The following is a 19,632-nucleotide window of genomic DNA, read 5'->3' on the forward strand; positions in this document are numbered from 1 at the left end:
CCATGTACTGTCCTATCTCTTTCACTTTCAAACTATTTCCACTTTATTATCAGTAATCAATTTTTTCACCATCAAACAAAAGTTTCAGTACCAGATTAATAAATATATCAGAGTTGATTATACCGAGGACACCTAATTTTTTGTAAAATCGTCTCAGTGCCCACGATACAGGCTTGCCTAGTGTGGGTACTATTACCTAGATAAAGCCAAATGTATGTAAAACGTGCAACATAAATACAATTGTAACTGTGTAAAACATATGTATGGTTTTTAAATAAATATATTTTTCATTTTTTAAATAAATATATAATCTTGCAGGCAAGCCCGACAAGCCGGAAGGACCGCTCGAAGTATCGGACATCCACAAAGAAGGTTGTACACTCAAGTGGAAGCGTCCCAAGGACGATGGCGGCGAGCCCATCGAAGCGTACCTCGTTGAGAAGTACGATACAGAGACTGGGGCTTGGCTGCCCGTGGGCAAGACTATTGGGAACGTGCCTGAGATGGAGGTGAGGGTTTTAGACAAAAAAAAACATTGGTTGTCTGTAAAGTCGGTTTACTGACGATAGTTGAACGTGACAACGTCCGATTGTGCTTCTTTGTCGCTCGATCCGCGCTCTCGTTTGCTCTTCAAGCTTTGGAACGCCTCAGAGCGAGGTAACGCCGCATGTAAAAATGTACGAGATACTCTTTTAAACTAACAGATTCGGAATGCTGGTGAAGATTTGGCAAGAAGCTCGATTGTTACTTTTAAAAGCTACTCTATTTATTTTGTATAAACAGAATTTAAATTCATTTGCTTCCTTAAATTATCCATAAACGGGGCTGGGTAGACCTATGTCGAGCAGTGGACAAATATAGGCTGATTATGATGATGATGAGGGCTGGTTATTGCGATCATAATAATATAAATTTGCAAGTCAGTTCAATTCACGATGTAGACTGTCTGGGAATAAGAGGATACGGCCCCTGATTGATTTACCTTATCACATATACAATCTATGTATTTTCATCATCAAAATATGCGGTTCATTGTTTAACAATATTTAATTATCTCCTCTTTGGTTTACTTTTCCTTGAGTTTTGATTAATAGTCCGGGATACATCGCCCATTTTTGCAAGTGATTACTATCAAGCTAATTTTTCGTGAGTAGCTTTATTTTGATGAGATGCCCAATAATTTCATGTACGAAACTCTCGATTGTGGTAGCTTACAGAGGTAACAAGGATAAAAATTTTTGATTTGACGGTTCTCAAATATTTATTACGCAATTTGTAGGACAATATGTCTGTTGAATTATATAAGTATTAAATAAGTGAAAATAAAAAAAATCAGCTGGTTAGTAATCATTTATGATGACCTCGTTATCGATACACATTGGAAAGGGGGACTCTTTGATCAAACCATAGATTTTGTAGGACAAATATTTTTTCGAATAATTTAGATAATTGTCTTGAGATTGAACAAAAAAAAACATTCAGTTAGTAATTAATATTTGAGAACCATCAAATCAAAATATTTTATCCTTGTTTCCTCTGTTAACTACCACAATCGAGAGTTTCGTACATGAAATTATTGGGCATCTCATCAAAATAAAGCTACTCACGAAAAATTAGCTTGATAGTAATCACTTGCAAAAATGGGCGATGGATCCCGGACTATAATAACATTGTTGTTCAAAGTTCCCTTGAATGAAAGTCTTTTTCATTGTTAGTTTTATAAAGTCAATGTTGAAGTTATAAGTACAACTAATTGGTCCTTCGAGGACAATATATCTATCTATGTATTACGAACGATTGATTATCTGCAATAAAAATTGGAAAATAAAGCTGACACTCAGCTTTAATAACATTCAATATGTGACCTAAAAATCTTTTTTACAAGCAAATAACATTTATTTCCTAAATATCCTTGTCTAAAACGTCTGTTTAAATAAATAACTTCCTAGGTTGACGGTCTGATCCCCGGCCACGAGTACAAGTTCCGCGTGAAGGCGATCAACAAGGAGGGCGAGTCTGAACCTCTAGAGACCTTCGGACCCATTGTCGCTAAGGATCCGTTCAGTAAGTTTCACTTAATGAATAAGTTAATAACTTAATAGTAATACATACTGCTGTTTTGAATGTTAATTTGTTAGTTTTATTCAAAAAGTGTAATATGTCAAACTGATGTGCCTTGTTTGTTACAATCATTCGTAATTGGTTGACATATAGGTTTCAATATATTAATGAATGTTACAATACTTATTATTCACAACAATATTGTAACCATAATGAAGTTATAACATTCTTTCTCTACTTAATACATACATTCTAACTTTAACTTCGTTATTACTTCTATATTGGACTAACTATAATCCTATAATTTATTTATTTATTTACTCTTCAATAAAACTATACATTGGAAACTTATTGCTAATATAAGTATACAAAACAAAAAACAGTATAGTTTATTCGGCGGCCTTATCACTTAGAAGTGATTTCTTCCAGGCGACCTGGGCAAAAGGTTAAGCTTACTAAAATGACAATAATTTGTATTTGCTTTCGACATGGTATATCAATAGTGTCATTTTAACTTATTTTTACTTTTCTACTTATAATAACTTAACCTGTATTTTATTTCCAATGCATTCTTGATCACTTTAGACGATTTGTTATGATTTTCAATTCAAAATTGACCTGTTTTCTCCCCACAGCGGTACCAGACGCTCCATCGACCCCAGTACCAGACGACTGGTCGGCCAACCACGTGGACCTCAAGTGGGAGGCTCCACTATCGGACGGCGGGTCTCCGGTCATCGGATATATCATTGAGATGAAGGACAAGTACAGCCCGCTGTGGGAGAAGGCGGTGGAAACGCATACACCGACCCCTAGCGCTACTGTTAACGGGTACGTTTGGATTGGCAGAATATACGTCGTGGAAGGGATTTGGAGGGAAATGGAAATGTGGGAAAATGATTTTTTTTTGTAATAGTACTTTTTAGATGCTGGTTTTTGTGTAGAATTACCATTCATTGATTTTTTTGTAGTAAGTGATTTATAAGTAATTATATACATAAGTAATCTAGTTATATGTGATATAGTTAGTGACTACCAAACGGATAATAAATTTGGTAGTATTTGAAACTTTTAAAACGCACGTACAAAGCATTTTTAAATGTTATCAACAATGATAAAATAGTGATTACTACTTTCTACTACAAATGGATGTTAATAAGGTACTTCTTCTCGTCTTCTACTTCGACTACTTCTTTTGAATACAAATCTATAAAAAGTGACATACTTTTGTTACAATTATAATGTTTCCATTTTATAACATTCCTACAAATTAAATAAAACCAATATGACGTTTGGATTCATATATTATAAGCTGTACCTATTTTCATATATTATAAGCTGTACCTATTTTTAATGTCAATAAAGTTTTTATTTATTTAATAATGCACTTATCATTTCCACAGACTAATCGAAGGCAACGAATACCAATTCCGCGTGATAGCGATCAACAAAGCGGGTCAGAGTAAGCCCTCTGACGCAAGCAAGACCTTCGTCGCTAAACCGCGGTTCCTGGCTCCAAAGATTGACAGGCGTTATCTCCGGGATGTGACGTTATCTGCCGGCTCCACACTGAAGCTGGAAGCTGCTATTAGTGGCGAACCGGCTCCGGCTGTTGAATGGAGGTATGTTATACTAAAAAAAAAGAAAAATATTATCATTTCTTGAGTATTTAAATGCAAGGCAATGCTATAAAACTAAATGTGAAAAACATGATTCATGATATTTTTTTCATCTTTTTGAACATAATATTATGTAGGTACACTAGAAGCAAGTAAAAACGTGCTTTTATACAATTAAATTAAACATATGAAATATGATGTTGATTGATTATAAAGCCTTAGCGAGATGGAAGTTTATGTATTTGTAGAACTGTCTGTTATTCTGCTGTACAAAATATATAACTGTGTGAAAAATATATAACTTTCTGCTGAAAATCGTTATCCTTAGATTCTGTAATAAAATAAATATCTGAAACTGTTTCTTATAAAATATTGCCATTTAGCAGCAAAAATTTCAACAAGTTTATCAAAATTTACACTACAGTTTATTAATCACACAAATATCACACACAGATACCAAAACATGCCATTACGCCCATCCAAAGCGGTCACCATCGACTCGCCCGACTACTCCACCAAGCTAGTGGTCCGTCCAGTGCGTAGAGACGACACGGGCGAGTACACGGTCAGCGCGGTCAACTCGAGCGGCAAGGACACGGTCACCATCAACGTGCTGGTCACGGATAAACCCGCCAGCCCTGAGGGACCATTACAGGTGGGTTTGAATGAGAAACTAGCTTTATCACTAACTTAACACTAGATTTAAAAAAAAATTGGTTGTTTGTAAAGTAGGTTTACGATCGAGATGTTTACGTGATAACGTCTTATTAGTGGCAACGCTCGACTCTCGAGATGAGACGGGAGATCGGTCCGTCTCTCTCTCGTTAAACCTGCGATCGCGCTCGTGAGGTTTCAAGTTTCTGAACATGTCACCCGACTAAAACGATTTTAAAAACGTTATCACGTCAAAACAAAATATAGGTGATCATCGAAACAGATTCAGTTTTGCTAACGGGCTTTGACTGAACAGCGTGGTAATTCATGCTAAACTTTTGTTTAATAACAAAGTTGCGAAGGTGCTGTCAACATGTTGCTATCAACACTGCGTATTGCAGGGTTTATAATGCAAGTTGAAACGTTTCCGACTTGGGAGCGACAGCATTTAAACAAATTTTGATTTGCACACAATTTGCACTAAAAATAATGTAAAAACTATACTCTGTCACTTATCACTTAATCTAGCTTATTATATTAGAAAGTTAAAAATTTCTAAACGTAGAATGTTTATTATTTTTAACAGCAAATTTAAAATATTGACTATGTAATTTATATCCTGTCAAAGTAATATCATAGCAATTAAAACATTAACTTATGCATTATTTTCAGATATCAGACGTCCACAAAGATGGCGCTACACTCAAGTGGAAGCGTCCCAAGGACGATGGCGGTGCGCCCATCGAATACTACCAGATCGATAAACTGGACACTGAAACTGGTGTCTGGGTGCCTTGCGCTAGATCTGATGAGCCTAGTGAGTAGTTCTCATGTTTAAAAGTAGTAGAAAATAGTTAGGAAGTAGTTCTGAAGTAAAATATTAAAGTAGTATTGAAGAAAATAGTTTAAAAGTTACTTAGTTCAGAAATTTTGTAGTTCGGAAGACCCAGTTATGAAGCCAGTTTGTTTTGAAAGAAAAGTAGTGCTGAAACAAATAATGTAGTTATAGTGAAGTAGTTCGGAAGCAAAGTTATTTTGAAGCACAGTAAATAGGATTCAAATTATTTCTAAAGTAAAGTTCTGCAGAAAAGTAACTACTTACTACAAAAACTACAAAAAAGCAAAAAAGTTCTGTATCAAAATTAGTTTTGAAGCAGTGTTTAAAATATTTCTATTTTACAATGATATTTACCCCGCGTGTACAAATTTATTCCATATCCATTACCTACAATGTTTTTACTTATTATTTTATTTTCAGAATGTGACGTCACCGGTCTCACCCCGGGCAAGGAATACAAATTCAGAGTATCCGCTGTCAACTCGGAGGGCGAATCCGAACCGCTCGTGTCGGAGACTAGCATTGTTGCTAAGAATCCGTTCGATGAACCTGGTAAATATTTGTTTTCTTGGTTATCTTTTGTTGTTGCAATTAATTTGAAGCAATTATTCTATTGTCATCTGAACCATTTGAATAGTAGCAAATTTTAAAATATGTACCTATTATCCAAATAATATTTATTCACAACCTTTGTCATTTTTTTCTGGAAAAAGAAACACTGCCTACGCATATAATAAACGGGCAGTTTCACAACGATACAATACACTTTGGACATTACTGCCACGACATAGTGTTTATTTCAATGAACGTTTAATGCAACAAATGTCTTACAATCTTTTTTAAACGCGACTGCAAGTCTAGTGTTGTATAGTACATCAATACCATCAAATATTTCTCACTACAAATCATTTACCCAAGATTATTTCGTGTACAAATTATTTTTACCCTAAATTATTTCTTCCAGGTGCCCCAGGCACGCCTTCAGTCACAGACTGGGACAAGGACCACGTGGACCTCAAGTGGTCTTCGCCCCGGGAAGATGGCGGAGCGCCCATCGAAGGGTACATTGTGGAGAAAAAGGATAAGTTTGGTAATTGGGAGAAAGCCCTGGAAGTACCAGCTGATAAGACCACCTGTACCGTGCCGGACCTGATTGAAGGACAGACTTATGAGTTCCGGTGAGTTGATAGTTAAATAATTTTTGACGGATTTTAGCTGTTCATTCATAGTATTTACTTTTTTTGTAAATTGAAAAGGAAAAATATTGAAACTTTTTTTTAAATATATTTTGTAAACTAGTGAAGGAATGATGCAGAAAGATTTCGATTATGTCAATTTGTACTCTTTATGTGTTTGATTATAGCATATAGATAAGAAAGTTATTATTGCTAATGGTCCTTCGAACCGGATTTATTGAAACCGATGTTTTGATACTTTATTTAGTGCTATATACTGCTTGATGTATCATGCGTTAACTTTTAAAAACTGAAGTGAACAAAACGTATAAAACTATTCACTAATTTTTATTTTACACGTTTTTTTTACTTTCCTATAACAAAACCGCTGAAATTAAACAATCTTTTCTTTTACTAGTTAATATAAATCATTTTTATGAACATTTAAAATTGTATATTCATATTATTCACACATTATTTACAATAACAGCGTACGCGCAGTAAACAAGGCGGGTCCTGGAGAACCCAGTGACAGCACACATCCAATCGTCGCCAAGCCACGCAACATGGCGCCCAAGATTGATAGAACCAACCTTATTGATATCAAGATCAAGGTCGGACAGAAGTTCGCGTTTGATGTTAAGGTGAGGTTTTGAGATAGTGTAGAAAATAAGTACGATAAGTGCAAGTGTAAGTAATAAATAATTTATACTTTTCATTGTTACCTATTGATGGAACTTGATTTTATATTATATTTATATTTAAGGTTTTGAAACCTTATAAAATACTGATTAAGTTTATGATAGATAAGAAATAAATAAAGCACAAATTTTGTCATTTCGACTAGATGAGTTTTAAAAATGTCAATTATAAAAACGATTTCTTAATTTTAAGGCTTATCTGCTATTGAAATAATTTAGATGAAACCACCTTAGTCGAAATAAATGACATATACTATCAAACTATTTGCGTATTGAAAGTATTAAAAAGCGCACTGTACACAACGCAAATTAAATAAAAACTGATTATTTAAATAACTATCTACAGGTATCTGGAGAACCGATGCCCGAAACAAAATGGTTCCTCGGCAAAAAGGAAGTCAAATCTGGCGGTGACGTCAAAGTACAGCACTCAGATTACAACACTAAAATCACTTGCAAGTCAGCAAGACGATCTGACAGTGGTCGGTATACTATAACAGCAGAGAACAGCAATGGCAAGGATGTTGCTGAGGTTGAGGTTATTGTACTGGATGTTCCTAGCCCTCCGGGAGGCCCTCTTAAGGTAAGAATTTGATTATATTTTGCAACTAGCTGCTCCGCGCGGTTTCACACCCGTGGCTCCACTCCTGTTGGTCGTAACGTGATGATATATAGCCTATAGCCTTCCTCGATAGATGAGCTATTTAACACCGAAAGAATTTTTCAAATCGGACCAGTAGTTCCCGAGATTAGCGCGTTCAAACAAACAAACTCTTCAGCTTTATAATATTAGTATAGATAATATTGGTCAATTTAAGCAGTGAGTTATTAGTTACTTCTTGTTATCATAGATCGGCTAAAATAAGTAGGAATTATTTGTTATCATTGTGATTTTTATAAAAAAACTAGCGGTCCGCCCCGGCTTCGCCCGTGGTACATATTTCGCAATAAAAAGTGGCTTATGTCCTTTCTCGGGTATCAAAATATCTCTATACCAAATTTCATGCAAATTGGTTCAGTAGTTAAGGCGTGATTGAGTAACAGACAGAGTTACTTTCGCATTTATAATATGTTGGTGCCGAACATTAAGGCTTATACATGCGCTAATAACCTTGACCATACTAGACGGATCTCAAACCTCTCCCGCTGCACCTTCTTTTTTCCTCGCATTTTGTATTTAAAAAGATACTAACCAGTGAAACAAAAAATCCTCGTCAGGGACTGTTGTGTAACTGATAATTTATTAAACATAAAATTTTCAGAGCTCTAAGTCAGCAGGTTACGAAGTTTATAGAGTATTTGCGGAAAAATCGATGACCACGGCACATTTTTTTTCTAGAAATCTATTACCTTTGGAAAAAATTCCTCGCGAGCAATTAAAGATCAAAGACCATCCTATTTTATATATTTTTTTCGGTATTGTGCTTTATGTTGTACCAGACTTTATAGAGGTTGAACATAGTCGAAATTGCCGGGTAACGCCTTAAGCACTTAGTATTAAGCCCGTGAACCGACATCAAACCTTTTTAATAAATAGCACATATCACTACATAGTATAAAACAAAGTCGCTTTCCCTGTCCCTATGTCCCTATGTCCCTTTGTACGCTTAAATCTTTGAAACTACGCAGCGGATTTTGATGCGGTTTTTTTTAATAGATAGAGTGATTCAAGAGGAAGGTTTATATGTATAATAACATCCATTAAATAGTGGAGAAGTACTGTTATTTTTGAGGTTTCTAATGTGATGTCGTAAAAAATTACATTTTTTCCGCTTACATTGCAAACGAAGGCTGAGGCCTACGAGTTTTATCAAAATAATGTACTAAATATTATACACATTAAAAAGGTCGAAAGAAAAGTCCGCGATGGTATATGTCTATCTCTTATGGATAACCCACAATAACTTTTTTTTGTCATTTACTTTTTACGACAAATAATGGCAAATTTTCGATGCGATTTTAACCAATACAGCATTAATCCTTAACCATTTAAATACCTTGAATACATTGTTCATTTAATATAGATCTATATGGCCCTTTACACCGTATGATTTAAGTGAATATTTTCGAAGATATTACAGATTTAAAAATTGCGGGACGTAGCGTTTGCGGCGGTACCGGCCGGCCGCCCGGCTATCTATTTTATACCCGTGCGAACTGCGAAGCCGGAGCGGGCCGCTATGTTTTTATATACAACGTTCACAGTTTTTCTGTAGTGTATTTAGTATCAGCATTGCACCCGTGCGAAGCCGGGGCGGGTCGCTAGTAAATAATATGTAGTAAATAATAATGTCAAATCTTTTTTATTTCTTACTTTTCCGTTTTTGAAGTCGGTTGTTTTTAACGTAGTTATTTTTATTAGTGAATATTAAGCTTTCCGTGCGATTAGAGCTTTTTGTGAAAATTAAGCTCTCCGTGCGATTAGAGCTTTTTGTGAAAATTAAGCTCTCCGTGCGATTAGAGCTTTTTTGTGAAAATTTAGCTTTTCGTGCGAATAGAGCTTTTTGTGAAAATTAAGCTCTCCATGCGATTAGAGCTTTTTGTGAAAATTAAGCTCTCCTTGCGATTAGAGCTTTTTGTGAAAATTAAGCTTTCCGTGCGATTTGTTTTTTGTGAAAATGAAGCTTTCCGTGCGATTAGTTTTTTGTGAAAATTAAGCTCTCCGTGCGATGAGAGCTTTTTGTGAAAATTAAGCTCTCCGTGCGATGAGTTTTTTGTGAAAATTAAGCTCTCAATGCGATTAGAGCTTTTTGTGAAAATTAATCTCTCCGTGTGATTAGAGCTTTTTGTGAAAATTAAGCTTTCCGTGCGATAAGAGCTTTTTGTGAAAATTAAGCTCTCCGTGCGATTAGAGCTTTTTTGTGAAAATTAAGCTTTCCGTGCGAATAGAGCTTTTTGTGAAAATTAAGCTCTCCATGGGATTAGAGCTTTTTGTGAAAATTAAGCTCTCCGTGCGATTAGAGCTTTTTGTGCAAATTAAGCTCTCAATGCGATTAGAGCTTTTTGTGAAAATTAATCTCTCCGTGCGATTAGAGCTTTTTGTGAAAATTAAGCTTTCCGTGCGATAAGAGCTTTTTGTGAAAATTAAGCTCTCCGTGCAATTAGAGCTTTTTTGTGAAAATTAATCTTTCCGTGCGAATAGAGCTTTTTGTGAAAATTAAGCTCTCCATGGGATTAGAGCTTTTTGTGAAAATTAAGCTCTCCGTGCGATTAGAGCTTTTTGTGCAAATTAAGCTCTCAATGCGATTAGAGCTTTTTGTGAAAATTAATCTCTCCGTGCGATTAGAGCTTTTTGTGAAAATTAAGCTTTCCGTGCGAATAGAGCTTTTTGTGAAAATTAAGCTCTCCATGGGATTAGAGCTTTTTGTGAAAATTAAGCTCTCCGTGCGATTAGAGCTTTTTGTGCAAATTAAGCTTTCCGTGCGATATGAGCTTTTTGTGAAAATTAAGCTCTCCATGCGATCAGAGCTTTTTGTGAAAATGAAGCTCTCCGTGCGATTAGAGCTTTTTGTGAAAATTAAGCTCCGAGCGATTAGAGCCTTAAATGAAAATTAAGCTCTCCATGCGATTAGTTTTTAGTGAATATTAAGCTTTCCGTGCGATTAGAGCTTTTTATGAAAATTAAGCTTTCTGTTCGATTAGAGCTTTTTGCGAAAATTAAGCTCTCCGTGTGATTAGAGCTTTTTGTGAAAATTAAGCTTTCCGTGCGATTAGAGCTTTTTTGTGAAAATTTAGCTTTCCGTGCGATTAGAGCCTTTAATGAAGATTAAGCTCTCCATGCGATTTTATGCGGTTATCAATTCAGCCGGTATATTTTTTTTTATGTATGTACACCGATTACTCCGAGGTTTCTGAAGCGATTTACGTGATTCTTTTTTTGTTCGATGCGGGATGGTGTCGAATTGGTCCCATAATTTTTTTTTTCGGATAGGCCCAGTAGTTTTTATTTTATGAGCATTTTTGTCTGTACTCGATGACTAAGTTGATATGTAGCAAGTAACTTTGATTCACTTCCCGGTAACCGATTGAGCTGAAATTTTGTATACGTATGTAAATTTGATAGCGATGAAACATTATCATGACATGAAGCTGATTTGATGATGGAATCGGAAGGTGGCCATAGGAACTCAGTAATATATTGACTCAACTTTATCGAGTTTGGGCTCGTTTGATTCGTGTTGAAAAATACACTAAAAAGTAATAAATAAAAATAACTGCGTTAAAAACAACCGACTTCAAAAACGGAAAAGTAAGAAATAAAAAAGATTTGATATTATTATTAACTACTACTTGATATTATTGTACATATATTTCGCAATAAAAAGTGGCCTATGTCCTTTCTCGGGTATCAAAATATCTCTATACCAAATTTCATGCAAATTGGTTCAATAGTTAAGGCGTGATTGAGTAACAGACAGACAGACAGAGTTACTTTCTTATTTATAATATTAGTATGGATATTGGTTGCAAAATGGGATCATTATATAAATTCTGAAATTCTTATAAGTAACTAATAGCAGCTACATGTTCTATTCCTGTTTTGCAACTCTTTTTCTGCATTATTTTTTCTATAAGAGATATCAATTTCTATATTTATCAAGACGCAGTCAATTCATATTGATATAACATACCACATTTTTTTTTCTTCTTTTTGATTATTTGCTTTGCCAATCACTTATATATATTAACAAAAAACGATCTATTTTTACCATCATGTGCACACATCAAACTTAACAAAATTCAACATTTAATACATTTTTCAGGTATCAGACGTTCACGCAAACGGGGCTAAATTATCCTGGAACCCACCTTCCGACGATGGTGGTCAGCCGATTGACAAATACGTGGTGGAACGTATGGACGAAGCCACTGGAAGATGGGTCACCGGTGGGGAGACTGATGGTCCTGTGACCAGCTTGGCGGTGGATGGTCTACAGCCTGGGCACAAGTACAAGTTTAGAGTTCGTGCTGTTAACAGGTTTGTTATAATTGATATTTTTGGTTTTATGGCATTCGAATGCTTTATAAATATAAATTTATAAAGAATAGAAAAAATTCGATCACGAGGCGGGACTCGAACCCGCATCCTTTCGCGCCATTCCGGGGCGGATGCCTGACCAATTCAGCCACTCGTGACCCGCCAGAGCGATCGAATTTATTCTATTCTTTCAGTTTTATGTGTCTAAGGGACACATCTCGTGATCGAATTTTTTCTATTCTTTATAAATTTATATTTATAGGTGGGTTATAACTTTATATATCATGTAAAGAATATGGTTTGAGAAGGCATTTTTAATTATACTGCTTATAATATTCTACCTAATAACAAACAATACGTGCTAAGATTATAAGTTAAACTACAAATTGATTCATTAAATAAATCAAAAGGATAAAATTCTGCCACTTATAGGGCTGATTTTTCAATACTTGGTTAAAACTTATCCGTCCAATAAAGTATTACTATGATGAGATATTATTCAAATGCCACGTAAACTGTCAAATACGGGCAATTAGAATACGTTTTTTATACATTATTTGACGAATAAGTTTTATCCAAGCATTGAAAAATCGGCCCTATAAGTGGCAGAATTTTATCCTTTTGATTTATTTAATGAATCAATTTGTAGTTTAACTTATAATCTTAGCACGTATTGTTTGTTATGCAGCAATACTATATATGATTTTGTGTAAAACAAATTTTTGTCGATAACTGTTACTTTAAATATCCTATTTGATATGTTGTGTTATTTATTTTAGGAAAGCTTTTTCACAATAAATTATTATATCTTTTTCTTTATTTGCTGATAAACATTACAATTAACATAATATAAAAAATACTTAAAAATGACACTTTTCCACTTCTCTTCACTTACTACCAAACACTTAATTCTAACACGTTTAGTAATATAAAATATAATTTTTCACCAGGCAAGGCAAATCCGAACCGCTCACAACACCGCACGCTACGGAAGCTAAGAATCCCTTCGACGTGGCGGGCAAACCAGGAACACCACGTATTAAGGACTTTGACAGAGACTTCGTTGAGTTGGAATGGACCAGACCAGATAGTGATGGGGGTGCTCCCATCACGGGTTATGTTATTGAGAAGAAGGATCGATTTGCACCGGACTGGGAGGAGTGTGCTCAGGTAATTATGGCTTATTTATTATCCGACTTCAAAAAAAGGAGGAGGTTCTCAATTCGGTCGGTATATTTTTTATTACAGTCAACGAAGCGATTTTTATGGAGTTATATTATGTTTTAGCCCCTGTAGATACTGTTCTAATAAAAATACGAAAGTACGAAAATTATTAAACACAAGTTAATGATACAATGAAATGTTGTGCTCATTTAAATAGTCACGTTGAACGTGGTAAGCTGAAATGATGAAAAATAAAAATAAAGTGTCAATTTTGTATTTCTGTAAAGTTATTAATAATACTGAACTGCGTAAAATATTACTTTATTGTTAAATAATATGATTTCACGCATTAAAAGTGAAATTCTCTACACTCTTAAATGTGTATTTTGAACATATTATAATCATTTTGAATTTATATTATTTTAACACGTTCGCGGACAGTACTGGTTTACAGGTTGCAGCTACTGAGACACTACTTTTTTTCATACATTGCCCAGGGGCGTAGTGTTACAACACATGGTTAAAAAACCATATGATATGACAGAACGGATATAGGCGTAAACGTCGTAAGTACTCAGCGTCAGATTCATAGTCACCATCATCAGCAAATGGGTATGGACTCGATTTAGGGGTAGACGCTGCATCAAACAGGTCTTGAAGACGTTTTTGTTCTTTTTCGAACGAGTCTCGAGACGCCATTTGCAAAAATATTCGTTACAAATTTAGTTCAACAAAATCGTGTTCACAACAAACAATAGCAACATAAATATGTTGTTTACATAAGCAACTAGACTTGAATTAGTACATCCAGTATGAGTAAAACAATTAAATTACGTTGGAAATAAAATACTCAATTTCTAAACAACAATTCACACGCGGCACGCGGGATCACCGCAGCGGCGCAGTACTCGACTAACCGTATGCAAACATGACGCCCACGGGCGTAGTGTGCGCGGGGAGAGGGGTAAAAAAATATGAATGTATGCGTGGAAGTACCTTCCTTTGACGAATTTTTGTAAATAATGCAGTGACAGTACAAAAGTCGTAATTATACCTGTGATGACAGTACAACATGCCGTTCTTTATGATAGTATGAAAAATCGCTCGTCGTTTGGCGTACTGATTTTATGCAAGTAAAAACTGATACGTCGACAGACGTACTGTCGTATCACTTTTAGCTGTCTAGACGCCAGTGGTCGTTACTGTCCGCGAACGTGTTAATAATGTCCTTGTGAGGCTATGTGAGGATAAATAATGTTTTTTCTTTCTTTCAAATTTACGATTCTAACACTTGAACTATTTTACAGATCGAGGGCGACGTAACAACCGGCAAGGTACCAGACCTGATCGAAGGCAACACGTACGAGTTCCGCGTGCGCGCCGTGAACAAGGCCGGTAAGGGCGTGGCCAGCGACGGCACCGCCCCCCACACCGCGCGCCCCAAGAACCTGCCCCCGCACATCGACCGCAACTTCATGTTCGACATCAAGATCAAGGTCGGCCAGAACTTCGAGCTCGACGTGCCCGTCGCCGGTGAGCCCACGCCCACTAAAGAGTGGCTCCACGAAGACAACCTCGTCTTCAACAGCGATAGAGTCAAGGTCACCAATGATGATCACTCCACCAAGATCAGGGTGGTGGACGCGAAACGCGCCGATACTGGAACATATACTCTTAAAGCGAAGAATATTAATGGAACCGATACGGCAACCGTCAAGATTCTCGTCATGGACGTCCCCGCTCCGCCCGAAGGCCCGCTGCGTGCGGATGATATTACGAAATCTGGCTGCACATTGAGATGGAGACCGCCCAAAGATGATGGTGGCTGTGAAATCTCGCACTACGTCGTCGAAAAGATGGACCAAGAGAACTTGCGGTGGATTCCGGCTGGTGAGGTGCAAGGATGCCACATTCGCATCGATCACCTCATCGAAGGTCACGACTACAACTTCCGCGTCCGCGCCGTCAACAAACAAGGTGAATCTCAGCCATTGGTCGGCCAGGAGCCGATCACCGCTAAAGATCCCTACGGCACACCGGATAAACCCGGCACTCCCGTTGTTAAAGACTGGGACAAGGATCACATGGATATCGAATGGGTTCCGCCCAAGAAGGACGGTGGTTCACCGATCACTGGCTACGTTATCGAAGCTAGAAAGAAATACGGCCCGTGGGAAGTGGCCGCTACCGTACCTGGAAACAAAACAACGGCAACAGTACCTGGATTGCAAGAAGGAGAGGAATATGAATTCAGAGTTATCGCTGTTAACAAAGCTGGTAACGGTGAGCCCAGTGATGCGTCTACACCTCAAGTCGCTAAAGCGAGATTCTGTGCACCGACATTCGATAAACTTCTGCTATCAGATAAGACCGTTAAAGCCGGACAGAGGATACAATACGAGATCCCGATAGAAGCATCTCCTAAACCAACCGTCGAATGGCAGATCAACGGCAAACCCGTTCAACCGTCCGACAGAATCGACATTCAAATTCTACACAACAGGGTTATTTTAGACATTCCATTCTCCGTACGTTCGGACGGAGGCGTTTACAAGTTGACCCTCAAGAACGATCTAGGAGTTTGCTCGGCCTCAGCTCAAGTTATCGTTTTGGACAAACCGGCGAGACCAGAGAAACCGTTGGTTGTATCGGATGTTACAAAAGATTCATGCTCGCTATCTTGGAAGGTGCCGCTTGACGATGGTGGTTCACCAATTTTGCATTATGTTATTGAAAAGATGGACCTGTCCCGTGGCACTTGGTCAGATGCTGGTATGAGCACGTTCCTATCACACCAAGTGACCAGGCTCATTCACAAGAAAGAATACTTGTTCAGAGTTAGCGCTGTGAATGCTATCGGACAATCTGAACCGTTGGAATTAGATCGTGCAATTGTTGCGAAGAACGAATTCGATGAGCCGTCCGCTCCTGGCAAACCTCAAGCTACAGACTGGAGCAAGAGCCACGTTGACTTGGAATGGACTCCGCCTAAATCTGACGGAGGCTCGCCTATCACTGGTTATATTATTCAAAAGAAAGAAAAGGGCAGCCCCTACTGGGTAAATGCTGCTCACGTGCCGCCTAACAAGAACAAGGCGACTGTACCAGATTTAGTTGAAGGACAAGATTACGAGTTCAGAGTGATCGCTGTAAACCAAGCAGGACAATCTGAACCCAGCGAGCCTTCCGATATTGTTACAGCTAAAGATAGATTCGTGGCACCTAAAATCCTCACGCCACTTAAAGAAATCACTATCAAGGCCGGTCTTATCTTCCATTTGGACGTGGACTTCATTGGTGAACCTATCCCTGAAGTTAAATGGACCTGCGATGGCAAACCAGTTGTTACAAACGAGAGGACTACAGTAACATCTGTTGGTCACCACACAATCATTCACACTGTGAACTGTAAGCGGTCAGATGCTGGTAAATATCATCTTTCGCTGAAGAACGACTCCGGTGCAGATGAAGGCAGCTTCGAGCTGATCGTACTTGACGTGCCCGGCCCACCACAAGCGCCATTCGAATACGAAGAAATCACTGCACAATCTGTTACGTTATCATGGAAAGCACCTAAAGATAACGGTGGCAGTGAACTTACTGCTTATGTCATTGAAAAGAGAGATTTGACTCACGGAGGTGGCTGGGTACCTGCTGTTACATATGTTAACCCACGCAATACACATGCGACTGTACCGCGTCTTGCAGAAGGTACTAAATACGAATTCAGAGTATTCGCTGAAAACTTGCAAGGCCGCTCAGAGCCACTTGTTACTGACAAGCCTGTGGTCGCTAAGAATCAATACACAGTACCCGGCAAGCCAGGCAAACCTGAATTGGTTTCCGCTGATAAAGATCACATTAAAATTAGATGGTCATCACCGATTTCAAACGGTGGATCCAGTATAATTGGCTATGATGTCGAAAGGAGAGACAAAGCTACGGGTCGCTGGATCAAGGTGAACAGAGAACCTGTCAGAAACAGTGAATATAAGGATGAAAGAGTACAAGAAGGCCATCAATATGAATACAGAGTTTCAGCTGTTAACGCAGCTGGTGCTGGTCAGCCTTCTGATGAATCTAACGTGTTCATCGCTAAACCAATGAAGGAGAAACCTAAATTGAGCTTAGACCACTTGATTGGCCGCAAGATTAAGGTCCGTGCGGGTGAACCGATCAATATTAACATTCCAATCGCCGGTGCACCCACACCGACTATCTCATGGACAAAGGGATCTATTCCGTTGGTTCCTTCGCATAGACTTACCTCCGAAACAACACCTGACATCACTAAACTTAGCATTGAAAAATCTACAAGAGACGATGCTGGCAAATACACAATCACAGCATCCAACGATCACGGAAAAGATTCTGCTGATATTGAAGTTATTGTTGTAGACAAACCCGGTCCACCAAAGGGCCCGTTGTCTTGCACACCTGTGACACACGATACTATAAGCCTTACTTGGCATCCGCCTACAGACGACGGTGGCAGCGAAATTACTGGCTACATTGTCGAGGTTGCTGAATTTGGCGTCAACGACTGGCGTACAGTCGCTGGATTCTGTCCTAAATGCTCGTTTAACGTTAAGAACTTAACAGAGGGCAAGAAATATGTGTTCAGAGTACGCGCTGAGAACTTATACGGTATTTCTGAACCATTGGAAAGCAAACCTATCGTTGCTAAATCGCCATACGATCCACCAGATGCGCCTGATACGCCTAGGATCACAGGCTACAGTGCAAACAGCTGCTCTCTCGAATGGGAGCCTCCTACAAACACTGGAGGAAGACCCATCACTGGCTATTATGTTGAAAAGAGAGAACGTGGAGGCGAATGGATTAAGGTTAACAACTACCCCACGCCGAACACGTGCTACACAGTACAAGACTTACGTGAAGGCAACCGATATGAATTCCGTGTTATTGCTGTCAATGAAGCCGGTCCCGGAAAACCCAGCAAACCGACAGAATCTATTGTTGCTGAAACACAAAGACTTAAACCGAGCGCTCCGGAAGCGCCCAAACCAGACAGAGTTACAAAGGACTCAGTTACGCTTTCATGGAGACCACCTAAATCTGATGGTGGATCTAAGATCAAGGGATACATCATTCAACAGAAAGCCAAGGGCGATAAGGACTGGAAGGACGTCAATACTGAGCCTATTCCTAGCCTCGTGCACACTGTGCCCAAACTCAAAGAAGGTGAAGAATATCAGTTCAGAGTCATTGCCGTTAACGATGTTGGTAAATCAGAACCTAGCAAACCAACCGCTGACATCACTATCGCTGAACAACCGAACAAACCTTGCATGGATCTCGGTGGTGTACGCGATATTACAGTACGTGCTGGTGAAGACTTCTCTATCCACGTGCCATACACTGGCTATCCACAGCCTACCGCATCGTGGTTCGCGGATGACAATCTGCTTGATGTTGAAGGCGATTCCAGAATATTCCAGAAACTTACACCTGACTCGGCGTCACTTGTTGTTAAAGACGCGAGGAGATCAGACGGCGGTCAATACCGCTTGCAACTACGCAACCCATCAGGATACGACACGGCTACAATCAACGTGCGCGTCCTCGACAGACCTGGAAAACCAGAGAACTTACGCGCTGATGAATTCGAAGGCGAAGCTCTCACCTTGTACTGGAACCCGCCAAAAGACAACGGCGGCGGTGAAATCACCAACTACGTCGTCGAGAAACGTGAAGCTAGAACTCCGACCTGGACAAAGGTATCCGGTTACGTCACGACACCGTTCTTACGCGTGAAGAACTTGTCCGTCGGCAGGAGCTACGAGTTCCGCGTCATGGCTGAGAACCAGTACGGCCAATCTGAACCGGCACAGACTCTCGAACCGATTAAGGCTAGACATCCGTTCGATCCTCCGGGCGCACCGGGTGCACCGAGATCGGTGGAAACAACGGAATCTTCTATCACAGTTACGTGGTCGAAGCCGCGTCACGACGGCGGATCGCCAATCACGGGCTACATCCTCGAAAAGAGGTTGATAACAGAAGACAAATGGACGAAGGCGTCGCACGCGCACATTCCGGACACGACTTACAAAGTGACCGGTTTGATCGAGAACCACGAGTACGAGTTCCGCGTGTCCGCAGTGAATGCTGCGGGCCAAGGGCCGTACTCAGCGAGCTCGGACGCCATCAGAGCGTGCGCTCCGCCCAACGCGCCGCGCATCACTAGCGACCTCAGCCTGCGGGACATCACTGTTATCGCGGGCGAAGAAATCAAGATCACTGTGCCGTTCACTGGCAACCCAAGGCCGAAGGTAATTATCATAATTCAAATTATTCACTATATATGAACTTAAATGTTCACTATTTTAATAAAACATAACATAACATAACTATCTTAAAATCGCATAAAATTAACAAACTTGAAATTACTCTTATGACAGTAACACGAACTTCTTTA

The 19,632-nt window shown here is 38.8% G+C and overlaps 1 protein-coding gene across 17 annotated transcripts in view; it reads left to right on the top strand.

Annotated features, from left to right (window-relative positions):
- The window catches only part of bt (projectin protein bent), a 156,533-nt gene that overhangs the window by 105,842 nt on the left and 31,059 nt on the right, over nucleotides 1–19,632 (top strand). For all 17 annotated transcript variants that reach the window (XM_089710305.1, XM_089710316.1, XM_089710304.1 and 14 more), the window contains 13 exons: nucleotides 319–509; nucleotides 1,950–2,064; nucleotides 2,697–2,892; nucleotides 3,465–3,683; nucleotides 4,134–4,335; nucleotides 5,007–5,151; nucleotides 5,593–5,724; nucleotides 6,137–6,350; nucleotides 6,838–6,991; nucleotides 7,395–7,631; nucleotides 11,812–12,026; nucleotides 12,977–13,196; nucleotides 14,498–19,486. In XM_089710305.1, the coding sequence (XP_089566431.1) occupies nucleotides 319–509; nucleotides 1,950–2,064; nucleotides 2,697–2,892; nucleotides 3,465–3,683; nucleotides 4,134–4,335; nucleotides 5,007–5,151; nucleotides 5,593–5,724; nucleotides 6,137–6,350; nucleotides 6,838–6,991; nucleotides 7,395–7,631; nucleotides 11,812–12,026; nucleotides 12,977–13,196; nucleotides 14,498–19,486 (7,229 nt within the window). The remainder of the gene's footprint in view (nucleotides 1–318; nucleotides 510–1,949; nucleotides 2,065–2,696; nucleotides 2,893–3,464; nucleotides 3,684–4,133; nucleotides 4,336–5,006; nucleotides 5,152–5,592; nucleotides 5,725–6,136; nucleotides 6,351–6,837; nucleotides 6,992–7,394; nucleotides 7,632–11,811; nucleotides 12,027–12,976; nucleotides 13,197–14,497; nucleotides 19,487–19,632) is intronic.

The sequence above is a fragment of the Colias philodice genome, chromosome 24, assembly GCF_061535455.1.
Source record: "Colias philodice isolate Cphi_HAF_F1 chromosome 24, ilColPhil1 Martin Lab GWU primary, whole genome shotgun sequence".
Classification (NCBI taxonomy): domain Eukaryota; kingdom Metazoa; phylum Arthropoda; class Insecta; order Lepidoptera; family Pieridae; genus Colias; species Colias philodice.